The sequence below is a fragment of the Corylus avellana genome, chromosome ca2, assembly GCF_901000735.1.
Source record: "Corylus avellana chromosome ca2, CavTom2PMs-1.0".
NCBI lineage: Eukaryota > Viridiplantae > Streptophyta > Magnoliopsida > Fagales > Betulaceae > Corylus > Corylus avellana.
In genome coordinates, this window is record NC_081542.1 from 4,453,493 (window position 1) to 4,469,103 (window position 15,611).

At 35.8% G+C, this 15,611-nt stretch overlaps 3 protein-coding genes across 5 annotated transcripts; 1 reads left to right on the top strand and 2 right to left on the bottom strand.

The window, feature by feature from the left end:
• Positions 1–1,575: 1,575 nt before the first annotated feature.
• Positions 1,576–4,901, bottom strand: LOC132171011 (uncharacterized). Of its 2 annotated transcripts, none has more exons than XM_059582204.1 (4): positions 4,780–4,901; positions 4,468–4,559; positions 3,037–3,152; positions 1,576–2,350 (listed from the first exon to the last, which is right to left on the bottom strand). In XM_059582204.1, exons 2-4 carry the CDS (start codon positions 4,525–4,527, stop codon positions 1,978–1,980), a joined length of 549 nt encoding a protein of 182 aa, XP_059438187.1. In that variant the 5' UTR covers positions 4,528–4,559; positions 4,780–4,901; the 3' UTR covers positions 1,576–1,977. The 2 variants fall into 2 exon arrangements, with proteins under 2 accessions (XP_059438187.1, XP_059438186.1); XM_059582203.1 differs by having other exon boundaries at positions 4,468–4,667; positions 4,780–4,900.
• A 977-nt stretch (positions 4,902–5,878) lies between these two features.
• Positions 5,879–9,476, bottom strand: LOC132171276 (peptide chain release factor PrfB2, chloroplastic). Its single transcript, XM_059582559.1, has 7 exons — positions 8,827–9,476; positions 8,118–8,330; positions 7,605–7,706; positions 7,267–7,404; positions 6,676–6,980; positions 6,434–6,587; positions 5,879–6,335 (listed from the first exon to the last, which is right to left on the bottom strand). The coding sequence occupies exons 1-7, from the start codon at positions 9,277–9,279 to the stop codon at positions 6,201–6,203; spliced, it is 1,500 nt and encodes a 499-aa protein (XP_059438542.1). The 5' UTR covers positions 9,280–9,476; the 3' UTR covers positions 5,879–6,200.
• A 972-nt stretch (positions 9,477–10,448) lies between these two features.
• On the top strand, positions 10,449–13,046 carry LOC132171277 (RNA pseudouridine synthase 1). 2 transcript variants are annotated; one of them, XR_009439021.1, is made up of 3 exons: positions 10,449–10,829; positions 11,646–12,385; positions 12,529–13,046. XR_009439021.1 is itself a non-coding variant. In XM_059582560.1 (2 exons), the coding sequence occupies exons 1-2, from the start codon at positions 10,451–10,453 to the stop codon at positions 12,311–12,313; spliced, it is 1,047 nt and encodes a 348-aa protein (XP_059438543.1). In that variant the 5' UTR covers positions 10,449–10,450; the 3' UTR covers positions 12,314–13,046. The 2 variants fall into 2 exon arrangements, 1 of the variants encoding a protein (XP_059438543.1); XM_059582560.1 differs by having other exon boundaries at positions 11,646–13,046.
• The last annotated feature ends 2,565 nt before the right edge of the window (positions 13,047–15,611 follow it).

A 15,611-nucleotide genomic window follows, 5' to 3' on the forward strand; every position in this document is an offset into this window, starting at 1 on the left:
TTTCTCTTCTATTTTTTTTTAATATTTTTCTTTTTCTTTGCCAAAAATATTATTTTATTGCCCAAAACGACCCTAAACTGGGTCGTTTTGGATTACCGCATGGTGCGGTAGTTTTGCACTACCGCACCTAAGCCAGATCCATCCCTTTAATTGTTCTTTTTCTTTTTCTTTTCTTTTTATTAATTTTTTTAATCTTTTTCTTTTTCTTTTTCTTTTTCTTTAAAAATATTAATTTTGGGTCGTTTTGGGCTACCTCTGCTATGTGGTAGCTTGCACTACCGCATAGAAGCCAAATCCTATAAAGGGAATGCAGATATAGTTATTATCCGCGTTTGCATACCCTAAAACCGTTATCCGTATGCATATGCAAATAATGGTTTTTGTTATCCACATTCGCATCTGCAGATAGCGGATGCGGGTGATTATTATCCACCTGCATTTTCGCCCCTGTAATCTGTTAGTCAAATTCTTGGGTTTGGGTTGATGGGCTGTTAGCCCATTTGTATTTTGATTGGGTTAGTTCCTGTCTGTTGAAAAAGTTAGAATGTTAGCTGATTCGGCCGAGCGTTCTCTTGTCTGAAAGCCCATCTGCAAGTTTGTATGATTCATTGAAGAAAAATCTCAGAATACAGTTTTACTGTTTGGAGGTTGGGCTAACCTCGAATTAGCCCGTTGAATTCCATCATCACAATCCATCCATCTCTGCAACCAATTATCAATTACCATCAATATCATCATCACCATTTCCAATCTTATTCAACATTCAATACAACCGATTCTTATAAAAAATACAATCCAGGGATTAATTACATTACACTCCACTCTGAAGTAGTAGAATTTAATAGGGTTCTTGGATATTTGCCAGAACTTCATACAGAGAGACTTCACACATAGTCACAGCCAAAAATGCAGAGAGAAATCATCGACAAGAACAAAAATAAAGTTCAAACTTTAAACTATCATCAACTATAGCATCCCCAAAACATACAGGTATTTGATATTTAGGTCAAATAGCTTTTCAAGACAGGAAAACATGCAAGCTGCTTGTAGAATATACCCTTATACTCCCCACAATCCAATTATTCTTCCAGATAATAACAGAATTACCATTCCTAGTAATAAAGTATGTCCCTTTACCGAGAATGTTCTAACCTGCAAGATTGTATAATCTGTCAAACAAAAGAATCAGAAACAGGTTCCATGATTATGGAAAAGAACTTGCTTCTGCCTTAAAAAGAACCTGTACCTGCTACTGAATTTACCCTGAAACACTTTGCCAACCACACTTTGAGGATTATCACATACTGACATAGGATGCATGATAAAACCCCTTCTGCTCCACTTCGACTCCATCGACGTTATGCTTACAGATTGAATCACAAATCTTCAGATAAAGGCAACACTATGCTATTCAAACTACCACTACTGGTTTATGAGAGCTGGCTCTCTTTTAATATTTTGTGCAATAAGGTTAAGCTCAACAATCAGAGAATTTTCCTATTCAATCTACCGAGAATAAGTATCATAATAATATAATTTCTGCGGCAACTTTGCAGCCCAGATAACAGCAGTCAGCAGTAAAAATCAGAAACGGGTTTTCATTAGTGTAGTCAAAATGAGTCAGCAAATGAGACAGAAGGTATGCTCCACTGTGGACATGTAACAAGTAAGCCTATCTACATTCTATAATAACCAATTCAAGCAACAAATACAACCACCCCTCGTAACAAATATTGACAATACACAATAGTAAATAAACTGCATGAATCAAATTTTACAGCATAAAACATGTGGGTTGTGCAAACACTGTTTCAGACCTCAGTAGCTAAAATTCACTTCTGTTCTAGTCAGATCCTAATAATGTTGATTTTAGTCCATAAAAAGGAATTCAGAAACTAATTAAAATCTAAATCTAAACTAAAGATCCAGATTTGCAGAAGCCACTTCTGTCATACCTAACTCGATTGACATACTGACTCATGTCTTCAAACTTGCTTGAGGTGATTTACTAGACTCTTCCAGCATGGCAGGAGGATCACCAGATCTGCTTGCAGATTCATATGCACCTCCTTCTGCATCCATTTCACTAAAACTCCTTTTCTTTGATATAGAGGGAGAATTCTCCTTTTCCTTGTTGTTTTCATTTGCAAATTCTTTTCCTTTTCCTTTCTCGTTCTGAATTTCTTTATTAGGCCAAGTCTCACCATCTGGCATAGGAAACAAAGGAGGTTCCCGTCCACTCAGTCGACAAAATACTTTTTCAACCATCCCACTAATTTCCTTCCCCAGCCCATTATTGTCTAAAATAAGCTCCCAAACTGATTTAGAAGCCTTCTCAAGCACTGGAGCTCTGCATGAAATCAATATGAAAATTGTAAGGAGCAGAAACTGCTGTAGAAAACAAGTGACAAAAAAAAAAAAAAAAAAATAGCATTGTCACACATCAAAAGCCCCTTCTAAACCATGACAAGTAACAAATCATTCATTCTGACCATGTGGGACGTTCTTCAAGATTCACATAGAGATAGGTGCAACAAATTAACATAAGCTGTCAATTTCAGAAATAAAAAAAAATAAAAAAAGGTCGAAAAAAGGGATTAAGAAAACGCTATCCCTTTGTGTATTACTAAAATTTGATAGAGTGCATGTAAACTTTGTGCCAGCTAAGAGGAAGTTAATATGGATAAGGCCATTTTAGCCATGGATTCAGCTTCACAACTGCTCAAACACCCACTGATAAGTTGCTTCTATCTGTCCAAAGCAATCTTCACAATTTACACAGGATGGGCCATCTTATTAACTTTTGCCAGAGATAAGATCATCTTGTGATAGTTAAAACTGTCACTATTAACATTTGATACAGCCAAGACAACTTCAAGATAATGATAATTGTCCAATAGATGATCAAAACCCCTTCCGATACTGCATATAAGCCATGAGTTTTCTCCAAAGTAAGCAAGAGTATTTAGTGCAAACCTGGGTGGCTATTCTATCTTGAAAAACAAATGAAAACAGTTGAGAAACACCAAGACTTACTCAAGTTCCTGCCTTAGAGCATCAAACAGCTCTCTTTTCGTCTGTTTCTCTGCTCCAGGGGTGTTAAGAACTTTGCTCTGTTCTGCCATTTTGATAGTGGTATTCTTAAGCTCCTCCTGCAAAAAGAAGGTGCACCAACATAAGTATTATTCCTTTTAGAGAAAAATAAACTAGTACTTCCTTAAGCATTGAAATGTTTGACAATCCTTGATTGAAATACTCATAATTATGTTTATTCTACTTCCGTTCCTTTTGCATTTCTAATTACTGGACCAAGTGAAAAGGTACACTTCTGTAAGAGGCCAGAAACTCGTATGAGATCCAAGTTTGCACCCACAAAAGTGGCATCAGAATTATTAACTGACAATGTCACTTAGATTAAAAAATTGGATAACCATAGACAACTAGTTGGCCAAAGTGAGAATCAATAAGAGCAACAAACTCGAAAAATTTCAAAATTCACTGAATTAAAGCTCTGGAGGAGGAACCCATGTTAGTCTACCAATACTGCCAACAATTTACTATGATCTACTGGAGCAAACAGTACAACCCCACAAATTCTTATATTCAACCACATGAATTGCATATTAGTTCCCAAATTAGAATCAATGATGCCAACACTAGGACTTTAACTAACAAATCGCTAATATCCACATATTAAAATACATACTCAACCTAAATATATTCAACTCCTCATCAAGAACAACCACAAGCACGCACTCACGCAGACATAGGAAATTCTTTTCTTATGAATAACTCTTACAAAATGCACCACTGCAAAATATAATTGGGTTTCTTTTTTTCTTTTTAAAACCTAAAAGTTCTCTCCTCAAAAATATGATAAAAACATTTGAGCTCTTTTTTAAATCCAAAAAATTAACCCTTAAAAGGTTTCTATAAACCAAAATATTTCTTTTTTTCTATAACCTAGACGTCTGCCTTTCATCCATCCTCCCCTCAACTCCTCCCTCCCTCTCCTCTGCTTTCTCTCTTCTTCACAACTTCCAAGTCGCCTTTTTCAAACCTCCTCCCTCTTCTGCCTTGCAACAATATTCAGCCCCCCATGTAAAAATCCCTGGCTCTGCCACTAACCCTATCATTAAAAATATATTTTGTATGATCCACTGGTATCTATAGAACTGGTCTATACATAAATATATACATACATGTTCGTGTGTGTGTGTGTGTGTGTGTGTGTGTGTGTGCTTGTGTAACTCATGAGTGACTAACGAGTGAAGCTATACAAACAAACAATACAGGCGATTAGCACACAAAAACCACTAAACTCGACAAGTTCACTGCTCCATTAGCTCTCAGAATATAAAATTAAAAAAACCCATAATTTAGATTTTACCCACAAATCAAAAAAAAAAAAAAAAAGAGAGAGAAAGCCCAAGCAAAGAAAATAGAGGGGGAGGGACATATATTTACATTGGCTTTGAGCTGGTTGATGATCTTCAATCTGAGCGCGTCGATTGTACCGTCATTCATCAGCGATTCCAACACATCCTCTGGAGTTATCACTGATGAAGATGAATCCATTAGCGCACACACACTCTCTCTCTCTCGTTTTTTATTTTATTTCAACAACTTTTCAGATGAATAAATTTCTATTCCAATTCGGAAACCACCTGCAAAAGAAAAAAATATATATATTTCTGTTTCCAAATCTTTGTTTGCAGTCACAAAATTAAAGAAATTAAAGCAGAGAGAGAAAGTAAGATAACTGAAACAGTCTCGTACCTGGAAATCGTTTTCAGTCACAGACTCTCACAGCGTTTGAGGTTTTTCTCTTATCTTTCGAAGTTCGCCGTCGACTTTTTTGCCTTATTTCTATGAGGAAGAGTTTACAAGGGCGACGTCGTATCCTTTTTTAGTTTTGGACCCAACTCCAAAAGGAGATGTCATTCTTCGAGTAAGTTTCAAGTAAGACTTTTGTCTTTTGTCTTTTTTAAAAAAAAAACAAAAAAAAAAACAAAATAATTGTGGTGTCTTTAAATATTATCATTGAAATTTGATTTAATTGTAATTTTGAAAAGCACATCATATTTAGGAATCAAAGAAAAATAAAATTCTTACTTTTAACACTACTCATCATTTAGCTGGTAATATCAATTATTGAGCATTCAAATTATTACTTTGAAAATCTTCAAATGTCTTAAGACTCTTAACCATTAGTGATAAGGGCCTTGTTTGTTAAACAACACTGTTAATTTATGTTAAATTAAAAAAAAATAATAATAATGATAGGTATAGAAAAAGTGAAAAAGTAGTATTAAAAAATTGAAAAATTTTGTTTTGTAATGATTTTTTTATTTGAATAATAGTAAAAAATGAATTATATGATATAAAAAGTGAGAATATTTTTATATTGATTTTTTTTATAAAAAAAAAAAAAAAAATCAGATAAATAGTGTTTTGTAGAATTATGATGTTTGGAAAAACCACCCGGGATTCAATGGCCTCAAGGAAATCTCCAAATAGTTAGATAAATAAGTTGGCTCTTTTTTCTCGAATGGATGCTCTCTTGGTTATTTTCCCTATCAATAATTCACTTATTTTTTTCCCTTGAAATTTTGCTGATATTAGATTAGATCTCTCTTCCTCTTAAGGTTGGAATGCTTTGGAAATGGCTAGATGTACCAATTATCGTGCACATGCATTAGCTAAATGAGCTGCTTCTCACCTTGTGTTTAGAAGCATTCTCATACTATTTATCATTGGAATCACGAGTGAGAAGAATCCCTAATAACCCTTTTCCTTCGTCAATTAGAAAAACAAATTTTAAAAAAATAAAAACGGGTATGCATCCCAAAAACATTTAGAGAACATATGATTGTATCACTACAAATAAATATTTCATTGAAGAAAAAGTATTGACAATAACTTGGTATCGATGAATTGATTGTATCCACCACAAATAAACATTTGAAGGACCGTTTTTCATCCTACTACTAAAATCTTTATTGCCATGCCCTCTCTAAATTTAACTATATCATCTCTACATGACCATCAAAAGCCCATGCCTGACAGGGAACATCGTTGCAGCTGATTGGCTTGTTGTTAGTCAAGATATGGCTAATTATCACGAGTCAGATGTTCAACCTTTGCATGGATTCAGCTGTGACAATATGCATAATGCCAATGAAATCCGGTAACTAAGATCACCGGCCATCTTCATCTTTATCAATGGAAGCTGATAAATAGCTCATGATGAAGCCGTCCAGATCTCCTTCAAGGACAGAATCAGGATCCGAAACTTCATAGCTAGTTCGCAGATCTTTCACCATGCGGTAAGGCTGAATCAAAAATATCGATGGAAGTTAGTGGTGCTTAGATGGTTGATGGCTCCAAATAAGTTAATGAAAGAAGTAAGGTTCCAGACTCCAGAGCATACATGAAGCACATAACTACGAATCTGGCTGCCCCACGTTATGTCAGTGAGAGATTGAGTATGCTGTGCATTCATCTGAGCCTGGCGAGCCATCTCGAGCTGGTCCACTCGAGACTGAAGCACAGCCATCGCCGAAGCCTTGTTTTGATGTTGTGATCTGTGTTTACAACAAAAATGTATCTTTTGGAATCGAGGAAACCGTTACATCTAAATCCATTAAACTTTTGCACACACAAATTTCATACCTTTCATTTTGACAAGTGGCAGTAATTCCTGTGGGAATGTGAACTATCCTCACAGCACTCTCAGTTGTATTAACATGCTGCCCGCCAGCACCCCCGGCACGAAACCGCTCAATACGGAGATCAGATTCATTGATTTGTACACGGGTAGATCCATCGCCCATGATTGGAATTACAGCGACAGCAGCAAATGAAGTATGCCGGCGCTTATTACTGTCAAAAGGCGAGATACGTACCAACCTGTGGACTCCTACTTCTGCTTTGGCGTATCCAAAAGCATATTCGCCATCCACTTTGATTGTTGCCCGCTGAAAGAACAGATTAATTTAAAATCAGAAAACTAGTTGTATTTAACAATAATGCCTAGGAAAGACTAAAATGCAGACCAAACTTTCAGATCAAGCAGGCTTGACAGGCATTTAAAATTCAGAAAGAAGCAAATGAAAGCACTATCCACTGTTGAATAGTAGCACAGATAGGTTGCTTAGAGTGGTGGGTGTGTGCTGATTGTCTTCTTGACAGCGCGTGTTATCTATCAACAACAATAAATTCAATTGAAAATAAGGATGAGTGGAAACTAGTAAGAAGATGAACCTTGATTCCGGCCATCTCACCAGGCATTTCATCCACAACGGTTACTTTATATCCACGTTGCTGAGCCCACATTTTATACATCTGCATGACCATTGCTGCCCAATCCATGCTCTCAGTACCCCCAGCTCCAGCTTGAACCTATATCATGCACATATTACCACAGCTATTGTTACTAGTAAGTAGTAATCAAGGAGAAGAAAGAAGATATATAGAAGTGAACTATTGGGCAATTTCATGTTAACAAGATCAGACAGGGGACTTCGGGAAACGTACAGATATTTAATGCAAAAAATATGCAATGAACCTAAATGCTGTTACAACGATAAAATAAAAATAACCTCTATGTAACAAGAGCAAGAATCCTGCTCCCCAGCTAACATAGCTTGAAGCTCTTTCTCCTTTGAATTTCTTCTCATCCTAACCAAAGCTTTCAATGATTCCTGCAAAGTGAAGGCAAGCCACATGTATAAAAGTTGGTATCGAGGTAATAAGAGAAGATTGCAAAGTATTTATTACCTTCTACCTTAAAAGAAAAGGTTGAACATTAAGATAAGGATTCAAAATGAAAAGAACCAATGGTTATCTGTGTAGTTTGATTTCAAAATGTTACACGGTAGGAGGATATATGAAAAGCTACTCAAGCACACTGAAGTGCATGTTTACCAAAATTTTCAAAAAAGTATGAGCCATATCATAAATCTAAAAAATCAGAAAAGAATAGATCAAAATTTGCCAAATTGTTCAGTATACAAGAAAAATCTTCTTTTTTTTTTTTTTGATAAGTAAAGTATACAAGAAATAACTCACAAAACAGAACGAATACATGCCTAGATAAAGAAGTGAGTGCCCACCGATTCCATGTCTGCATCATTCTCCTCACCAGCGAGCTTAATCATGTCAATATGCTCTAGCAGTTCCCGCTCAAATGCCCTCACCTGTTTCATTTTACCCATGAGAGAACCATGTTCACGGCTAATCTTCCCGGCATGCACAGGGTCATCCCAAAGATCTGGCTTATTCAGCTCCATCGATAACAAATCCAACCTAACCACCAATTTCTTCCACTGCCACCATACCAAAACACACACATTTCCATAAAATAGGTCATCCACAAACCCAAAATCAAAACTTGTTTCAGCTCTTATAATCAGACAAAGTAAAGCAAAATTATACTTCAAGATGTCAGACAACTGAAAGCCATTCAAATACAATAACATAGTAAATAGTGAAAAATATCAATGTATATACAAATTATGCTTCAACTATTCTTAAATATATAAATTTTCTTTGATGAAAAACTAAACTCAACTTAAAATTTTTGATGAAAATCAAATATAGTCAAAATGGTAACAGGATAACCCAAATTAATGTTTGGTTAACCTCTTACGATCAGTAAAACTACAACAATCATAATTTAAATTTGAAATGAACTCACTCGAACATTAACAGACTACCGTATCAGACTTCAACCAGCATATGACCAAGGATTGTTGAACTTTCAACATAAATACCCGATTGTATGCTTAAACCCAGACCCCGATATTAAATTACATGGCATACCCTCAAGCGCTTCTTGATCAGATGAATGGATTGAGCAATTGCAGCAGCATGACTCTTCCAATCACTCTCACTCTCATCAAGAATTGTCCAATTACTAGCTAAGATCCCCTCGACCGTGAGCCCATCTGCAGTTGAGGGCTGTATAGCAGCTTCAGTACCAAAATATCGAAACAGCGTCAAAATGACTGGACTTTGGCGAAATTGGCTAAGGTTTTTGATGCTTGGAAGTGAATTGGAGTAAATTCCAGAAAAGCTATGCCTGTAAATGGGAGACCCAGATGGTGGAATAGGGTTTTCTGGTATTAAATGCGACAATCGGCGAGACCCAGATGGGGCTTCTGTGGTTTTGTACAAAAATGAAGGAGACCCGTAAGAGAATAGGAAGGAAATTCTAGGGTTTTGCGTGGTGACTTTGGAGCTTCTAAGTGATTTTCTGAGTATGAGAAATGACATTATTTTGGGATTTGTAAGATGAATGGGAAAACAAAGATTGATATTCTTCTCCCTGTTTAGGGTTTAAGAGAGAATGAAGGTTCAGGACTCTCAGGGTTTAGAGCTCCAAGACGATGTAACCCGTCCAGGAAACGACGACGTGTCGTCATATATTTACGACTATTCCGACGCCTTTCGGACGAACGAAATGGGTTTGATTTGTTTAGTGCTGGATCCAATTTGAAACCCGATCAGGGATAGTAAAAAAAAAAAATAAATAAATAACACCCTCCGAACACATGACGTGTCAGTAAATTATAAAATAATTATAAACCAGTTTTAGCTCTTCTTTTTTTTTTTTTTTTTTTTTTAATTTGAATTTAACCCCTTCTTTTTTTCATTCTTCATTTTTATTCCTCTAACTTTGAACTTGAGCCATTCATAAAAGTGAAATGCTAATGGAGTTGGCATGCTCGATCTAATGGAAATATGATACAAATTTGATGATAACACATGTCTTACATAGGTTACAACCTTCTCTTTTATTATTAGGCGAGTTAGGCAGTCGGTTAAGACCTATTATAAAATAAAACATCCTACGTTAATAATAATGGTATATAGTACACTTTTCTGTAAGGGAAGGAAAAAATACACACACATACAAAGAGGAGAACATACTTATCGTATATTATCCGACATGAGACTTGATTTTTTAGAGCCTTTCTCATACATACATAAACTATAACACTTCGGTCTTATATTAAGAAGAATGGAAAAATTTACATAGAGTGGGTAAATTATAAAAAGATACTAATGAGTGTTTCATTTTGCTTTACTTATTATGTGAAATTAGACTTTATAATGAGTAACAATAAAATCACGTTCAATGTTGAGTAAAGGCAAGCGATAAAAAATGAATAGATTTCAACAATTTTACATAATTTGATTATTTTTTCGTATTCGTAGATTTCACAATATTACATTATCATTATTATTATTTTTTCAAATGAAAAATTAACAGAAACAAATTATAAGGTATTTGTTTAAAAATTTGTGTTGAAATTTGTCGTGGCGTTTATTGTCGCCTTACGAACTGAAAACGTCCGCCTTTACAAACCAATCTCGTAAGGAAAGAGAGAGCTTTTATTAAGAAACGGCGACTATTTCGTTGCTTCCGAGTCCGCCGCAACAAATGGCATTTCCTTTCCATCTCCAACCTACCGCTCTCTTCCTCACCAAATTCCCCAAACCCCCCTGCCTACTCTGCCACTTCACCACCGCCACCATGTCAAACCATGCCGACCCAACAAAACCCACTTCCCAAAGCACCCTCCAAAACCCACAAAACTACCCTGTGCCACTCTCCCCCACACTCCCTCCCATCTCCAAGAACATAGAGCTCGCCAGAGCCATGTCGGCTTCTTCTAAGTCCAGCCTCTTCACTCTGTTACCGACCCATGTGCTGTACCATGATGAGTGGCTCATTGCTGTAAACAAGCCCCAGGGGGTCTACTGTGAGAACGTGCTCGCCTCGGTACCTCAGCTTCTCTGTGACTCGGCCGACTCGGAAGGTTTGCTTGGCTTATTCTCGATTTTTTGCTTTTTGGGTCGATCCGAGTTGACAGCGGTTTTGCTTGCTTGTAAATAAATGTGGTTAATGTTGATTTTTATGTAAATTGTGTTTAATTCTTATGATGGGGAATCCGAAATGTCTACATAAAAATGATAAGTTTTCCCAGGAATATTAGGAAAATAGGAGTAGTTTGATAATCTTGAATGCAAGGCTGCTCATTAGCTTTATATAAATTTTTAGTACCCATGGGTTTTGTTTTAAATTAGAGGCAACATAGAGCATAATTTCAAATTCTGTGAGGTGGTTTTTACTTTTCTTGGTGACCACATGGAGGGAAGAGATAGGGAAATGTTGAACTAAGATAAATTTTGATGAATCAAAATAAAACAATTCTTTTGACAGCTTGAGCATCGTCATATGAAGCTTCTTCAATTGCTTGATTGATATCTATGAAATGCACATCCTAGTAAATTGACTTTTGGTTTATTGGGTTTATTGAGTTTCAATTAATACGACTTATACAGTACTTGTTGATCAGTAATAAGGTTGAAATGCAATTTACTCGGTCGGATTATCATGAATATTAGATGTTTCAAGTCACTAGGCAACGATGCGTGAATTTTAGCATCTCTGATACCTGTGACCAGAATCTGTAAGCTGCAAGCAATAGAGTTGATGATTGGGTTTGAGAATACTGAATGCTTAAAGCCTTAAACTCTATAATGAATAGGAAAGATTAAGGGTGCTTTCTGATTAATTAATTCGTATCTCTTTCTTGAATGTGGAACTGAGTTAAAATGTTTCAATATGTCAGGAACCAAGGCCAACTTTCCAGAGCTTCATCTTGCTAATCGACTTGATCGTGACACCAGTGGTGTTATGGTGATAACAAAGTCCCACAAAGTAGCTTCTAAGCTTGTCAAGGCATTCACTGATCACAAGGTTACGAAAACATACATTGCACTCTCTGTTGGTCCAGCTCCAAGATGGGAAAAAATAAGCATCAAATCAGGTCATGGTCGGTCAAAGTTTGGGGTCTGGCGTGTGTATGCTGCGTCAGATGTGGGTCGGACGCTACCAGGTGGGTCACTAGTCAAGGACATGGAAACGTCATTTGAAGTATTATCAATAAATGGACAAGGGAGCTTCAAAGAGCTATCTGAATTTAGGAAAGATGAAGAAAATACTATAGTAGCTGAAGAGAAAGCAGTACCAGAGAATGATGTGAAGAAGGATGAGATATTGATAAGAGCTTATCCTCGGAGTGGAAGAACACATCAAATTCGCTTGCATTGTCAGTATCTTGGAATTTCTATTAGAGGAGATGTGAAATATGAGGGCATCTATGAGTGGAAAGGGAGAATTTATGATGGCCACGAACTTCATGCAGAGAGCTTGTCGTTTGAGCACCCTGTTACTGGTCTTCCAATCATGTTTCAAGCACCTCTGCCTTTATGGGCACGCCAGGCATTGCAGCACTAATATCAAAATGACCTCCTTGTCTACTGTGTGGACTTCTATGACCGGGGAGGATTCTCCCAACATTACTATGAGGTAAACTGATATTAGACAGTTTGCTTTTCTGATGTGCAAACTGGAAATTTTATGCATGGACATGATGCTATAGATTTTTGGTGGATGTCAAGTGTAGCCAATTCATGCTGATGGGGCTGGTTTTTCACTCTTTCAATTGCCAGATTCTTCTCTATGTAAAAGTTCTGTTGCTAAAAGCATAAGGCAAGGGCTTCAAGCAAAATTCCTCCTGTTGGAAGTACAGCACTTTGCTCACCATCACTTCTCTTTCAGCTGTCACAGAAAAGCTGCCAAAAACATCTTCATCTAGGCTTCACTTGCCCTGAAGTGGGTTCAGAAGATGTTGTGACAAGTGTTTAACGACGTCATGTGCATAAAGAGGGCATGATGAAATTATCAACATCATGAGGTCACTTTTCTCATTTGAAAAAACTAGTTCATAAGAAAAACATTGGATCAATTACCTATAGCAATTTCATTTTTTCCCCTGATTTTTTGGGCATGAGCTCTCAACTACCAAGTACGTAGGAAATGCTGAGTTTAAATATGTTATCCTACCAATTTGCGCACATTATTTTTAAGCTTCTTTTTCTGTTAAACATCTGTCTACTTGGACAATTGTATTAAGCAGCTTTGATATTATGTAATTGCTAAATAGGTGAGATGAATTGTTGAAATTGCATTGTCTGAGATTAACAAAGTTTTGTTCACTTTATAATCTGAAAGGTGGAAGGTCTCTGATTCATCTGTAAGTAGTTAGGGACACCAAATTATAAAGGATTTGTTGAAAAACTGAGGTTGATCAGCGTTCCATGTTTGTGGGTTATTCAATAAGATCTTGCTTGTTGCAGCCCCATGCAAACTCTATGAAGATGAGGACCTAGCTTCAACTTGAGGAGGGAAATGAGATAAAACAGAAAGTGATTGAGATGACATTGTTGTATGTCTGTTACAGTAGAAACCTGAGGCTCATCCAATATGCCTATGCATTGTATAATTTGTATAGAATTACTGTACAAGGTTCGTTTGGCAAAACTTTTTAGAGGGTGTCTTATGTTTTTTTGGTTGTGGTGTGACACAAAGGTAAAAGTAGTTTGTGAGTGTTTTGTTAATACTTCAGCCTTTTTTGTTAAAAGGCAAAAAACTATCTTTAAAAGTGTTGTCAAACGAGCCCACTTCTTTATACTAGTGGTTCTTTAAGCTGCAAGTAAAGTTCTTGTTTACACTAATACGTTATCTGTATTCTATGAGGAGACAAAAAAAAATGTACATAATCTAATTCAGTATTGTACTGATTTGTTGGTTCAGAAGTTGAACTTCAAGGACAAGTCAAGGCATGTGAATGGGAAACAATGCCGTGGCAAGCTCATCCTGGTGACATTTTATGTGTGGTATACTTTTTCATTCTATTGCTTTCAGAAAAAGATAATGAAAAAATAAAAAATAACGAGCGAGGACTTTGGTGTGGATTATTGAGTTAGACAAAAATGCGGTAAACGTGGTGGTTTTGAATATTCATTGAACATTTTTTTATTACTCCTATCAAATTATATAATAGAAAGAGAATTTACCATAGAGTGCACCGCATGAACTCTTACCATAATCCTTGCAAAACTATGATACAAGACTTTTTAAATGGGCTTTGGTTTGTGTCTTGTGCCTGTGCACACGAGACGTAATTCAGGGTTGCTACACGTCTTTAATTACTGTTGTGATCGTCCTAATTTGTGTCTTGCACACACCGGACACATAGAATACAAGCCTTACTCTTGTAAATGTGCAATGAAGATAGGTTTATACATATGCCAATGGATACTAGATTTCCTAGCAATATTCTAAGGGGAGAAGAGATTGAGAATTTTATCCATTCAATCTTATTCCTTTGCATTTCCTTGACTATGTAGAAGCCGGAAAAATCTTTGATCATGTCAAATCTTCATTGCTACGCAAGCAAAATCGTGTTGACCTTTATTTCCGGAAAAAAATAAAATAAAATAAAATCAGAAATTACAGGCATCCAAACAAATCTTTATTTCCTGGGAGGTTGGTGGGAAGAGCTTAAGCTTGAATGTCCTTCATGGAATGAGAACTCTTTCTGTCATTTAGTTAATGGTCTTAAAGCTTAATGAATTTTCCCCCATTATTATTATTATTATAATTAACCCCAAGGGGTTAGCCCAAGTGGTGGAGGCCGTGGTCTTGAGGTATCATCCCTTCAAGGTTCAAGGTTCAAGGTTCAACACCTCATGGATGCAAACAATCTTCCCCTAGTGAAAAGCTAGAGATTTAATCAGTTCTGTGTAGAAAAACTTCAAAGAATGCGGTGCACGGGATCGGAGTTTACTCTGCAAGGGTGGGTTTAAAGGGCACCCTGTCTTGGAGAGGTTCCTCGACATATATATATATATATATATATATATATATATATTCTTTTTCTAGTTATTCCCTCGCTAATAATTATTTTTGTACAATCGCTAATAATTATTTTTGATATTGTACATAAGGATCTGAAAGATTATATAAAAGAATAAAGTTTTTCTTCAAATTTGGGTGGAAGTAATTCTTTCAATTTAGTCCTTTTTTTTTAAAAAAAAAAAAATCAATATCTATCCTTAGAAAATATGATTTTCATTTACTAATTTAGAGAAAAACTTTGTTCTTTTTTACCATACAAAATTATGAATTATGGATACCTAAAAGAAAATACCCTAAAGATGTTTGCATATTAAGAAATTATAATAATAATACTATATACTATATACTACATTTTATTTTACAATTATCTTAGAATGGTGATGTGATAGTCTTAATTAATTTTTAATTTTTTTTAACAGAAATTAATTGAGACTACTATATCAACCTTGTAAATTAAAAAATAATTTTGTTATTAGTAGGTTGGAAAGTAGGTCTAGACGTGTAAATGGGAAAGGGCATGAATGCCGTGGTAACCTCATCTTCTTCACATATTTTATATCATACTTTTTTCATTTTATTAACTTCCAGAACAAGATACCCAACAAAAAAAACACACCTCGAGGAAAAGATATTATTAAAAACAAAAAAAGCAGAGACTTTAACGTGGTTCCCTGAGCTCCAATAAATGCAGAACACGTGGTGCTTTCGGGAATTTAATGAACACTTCTTTTTTTTCTATCCTAAATTTAATGAGCCATGGCCCATACTAACTTTTCCTTGCAAGTTGCAATATATAAAATTGAAACAGTTTAACAATTTAAAACCAATTTTA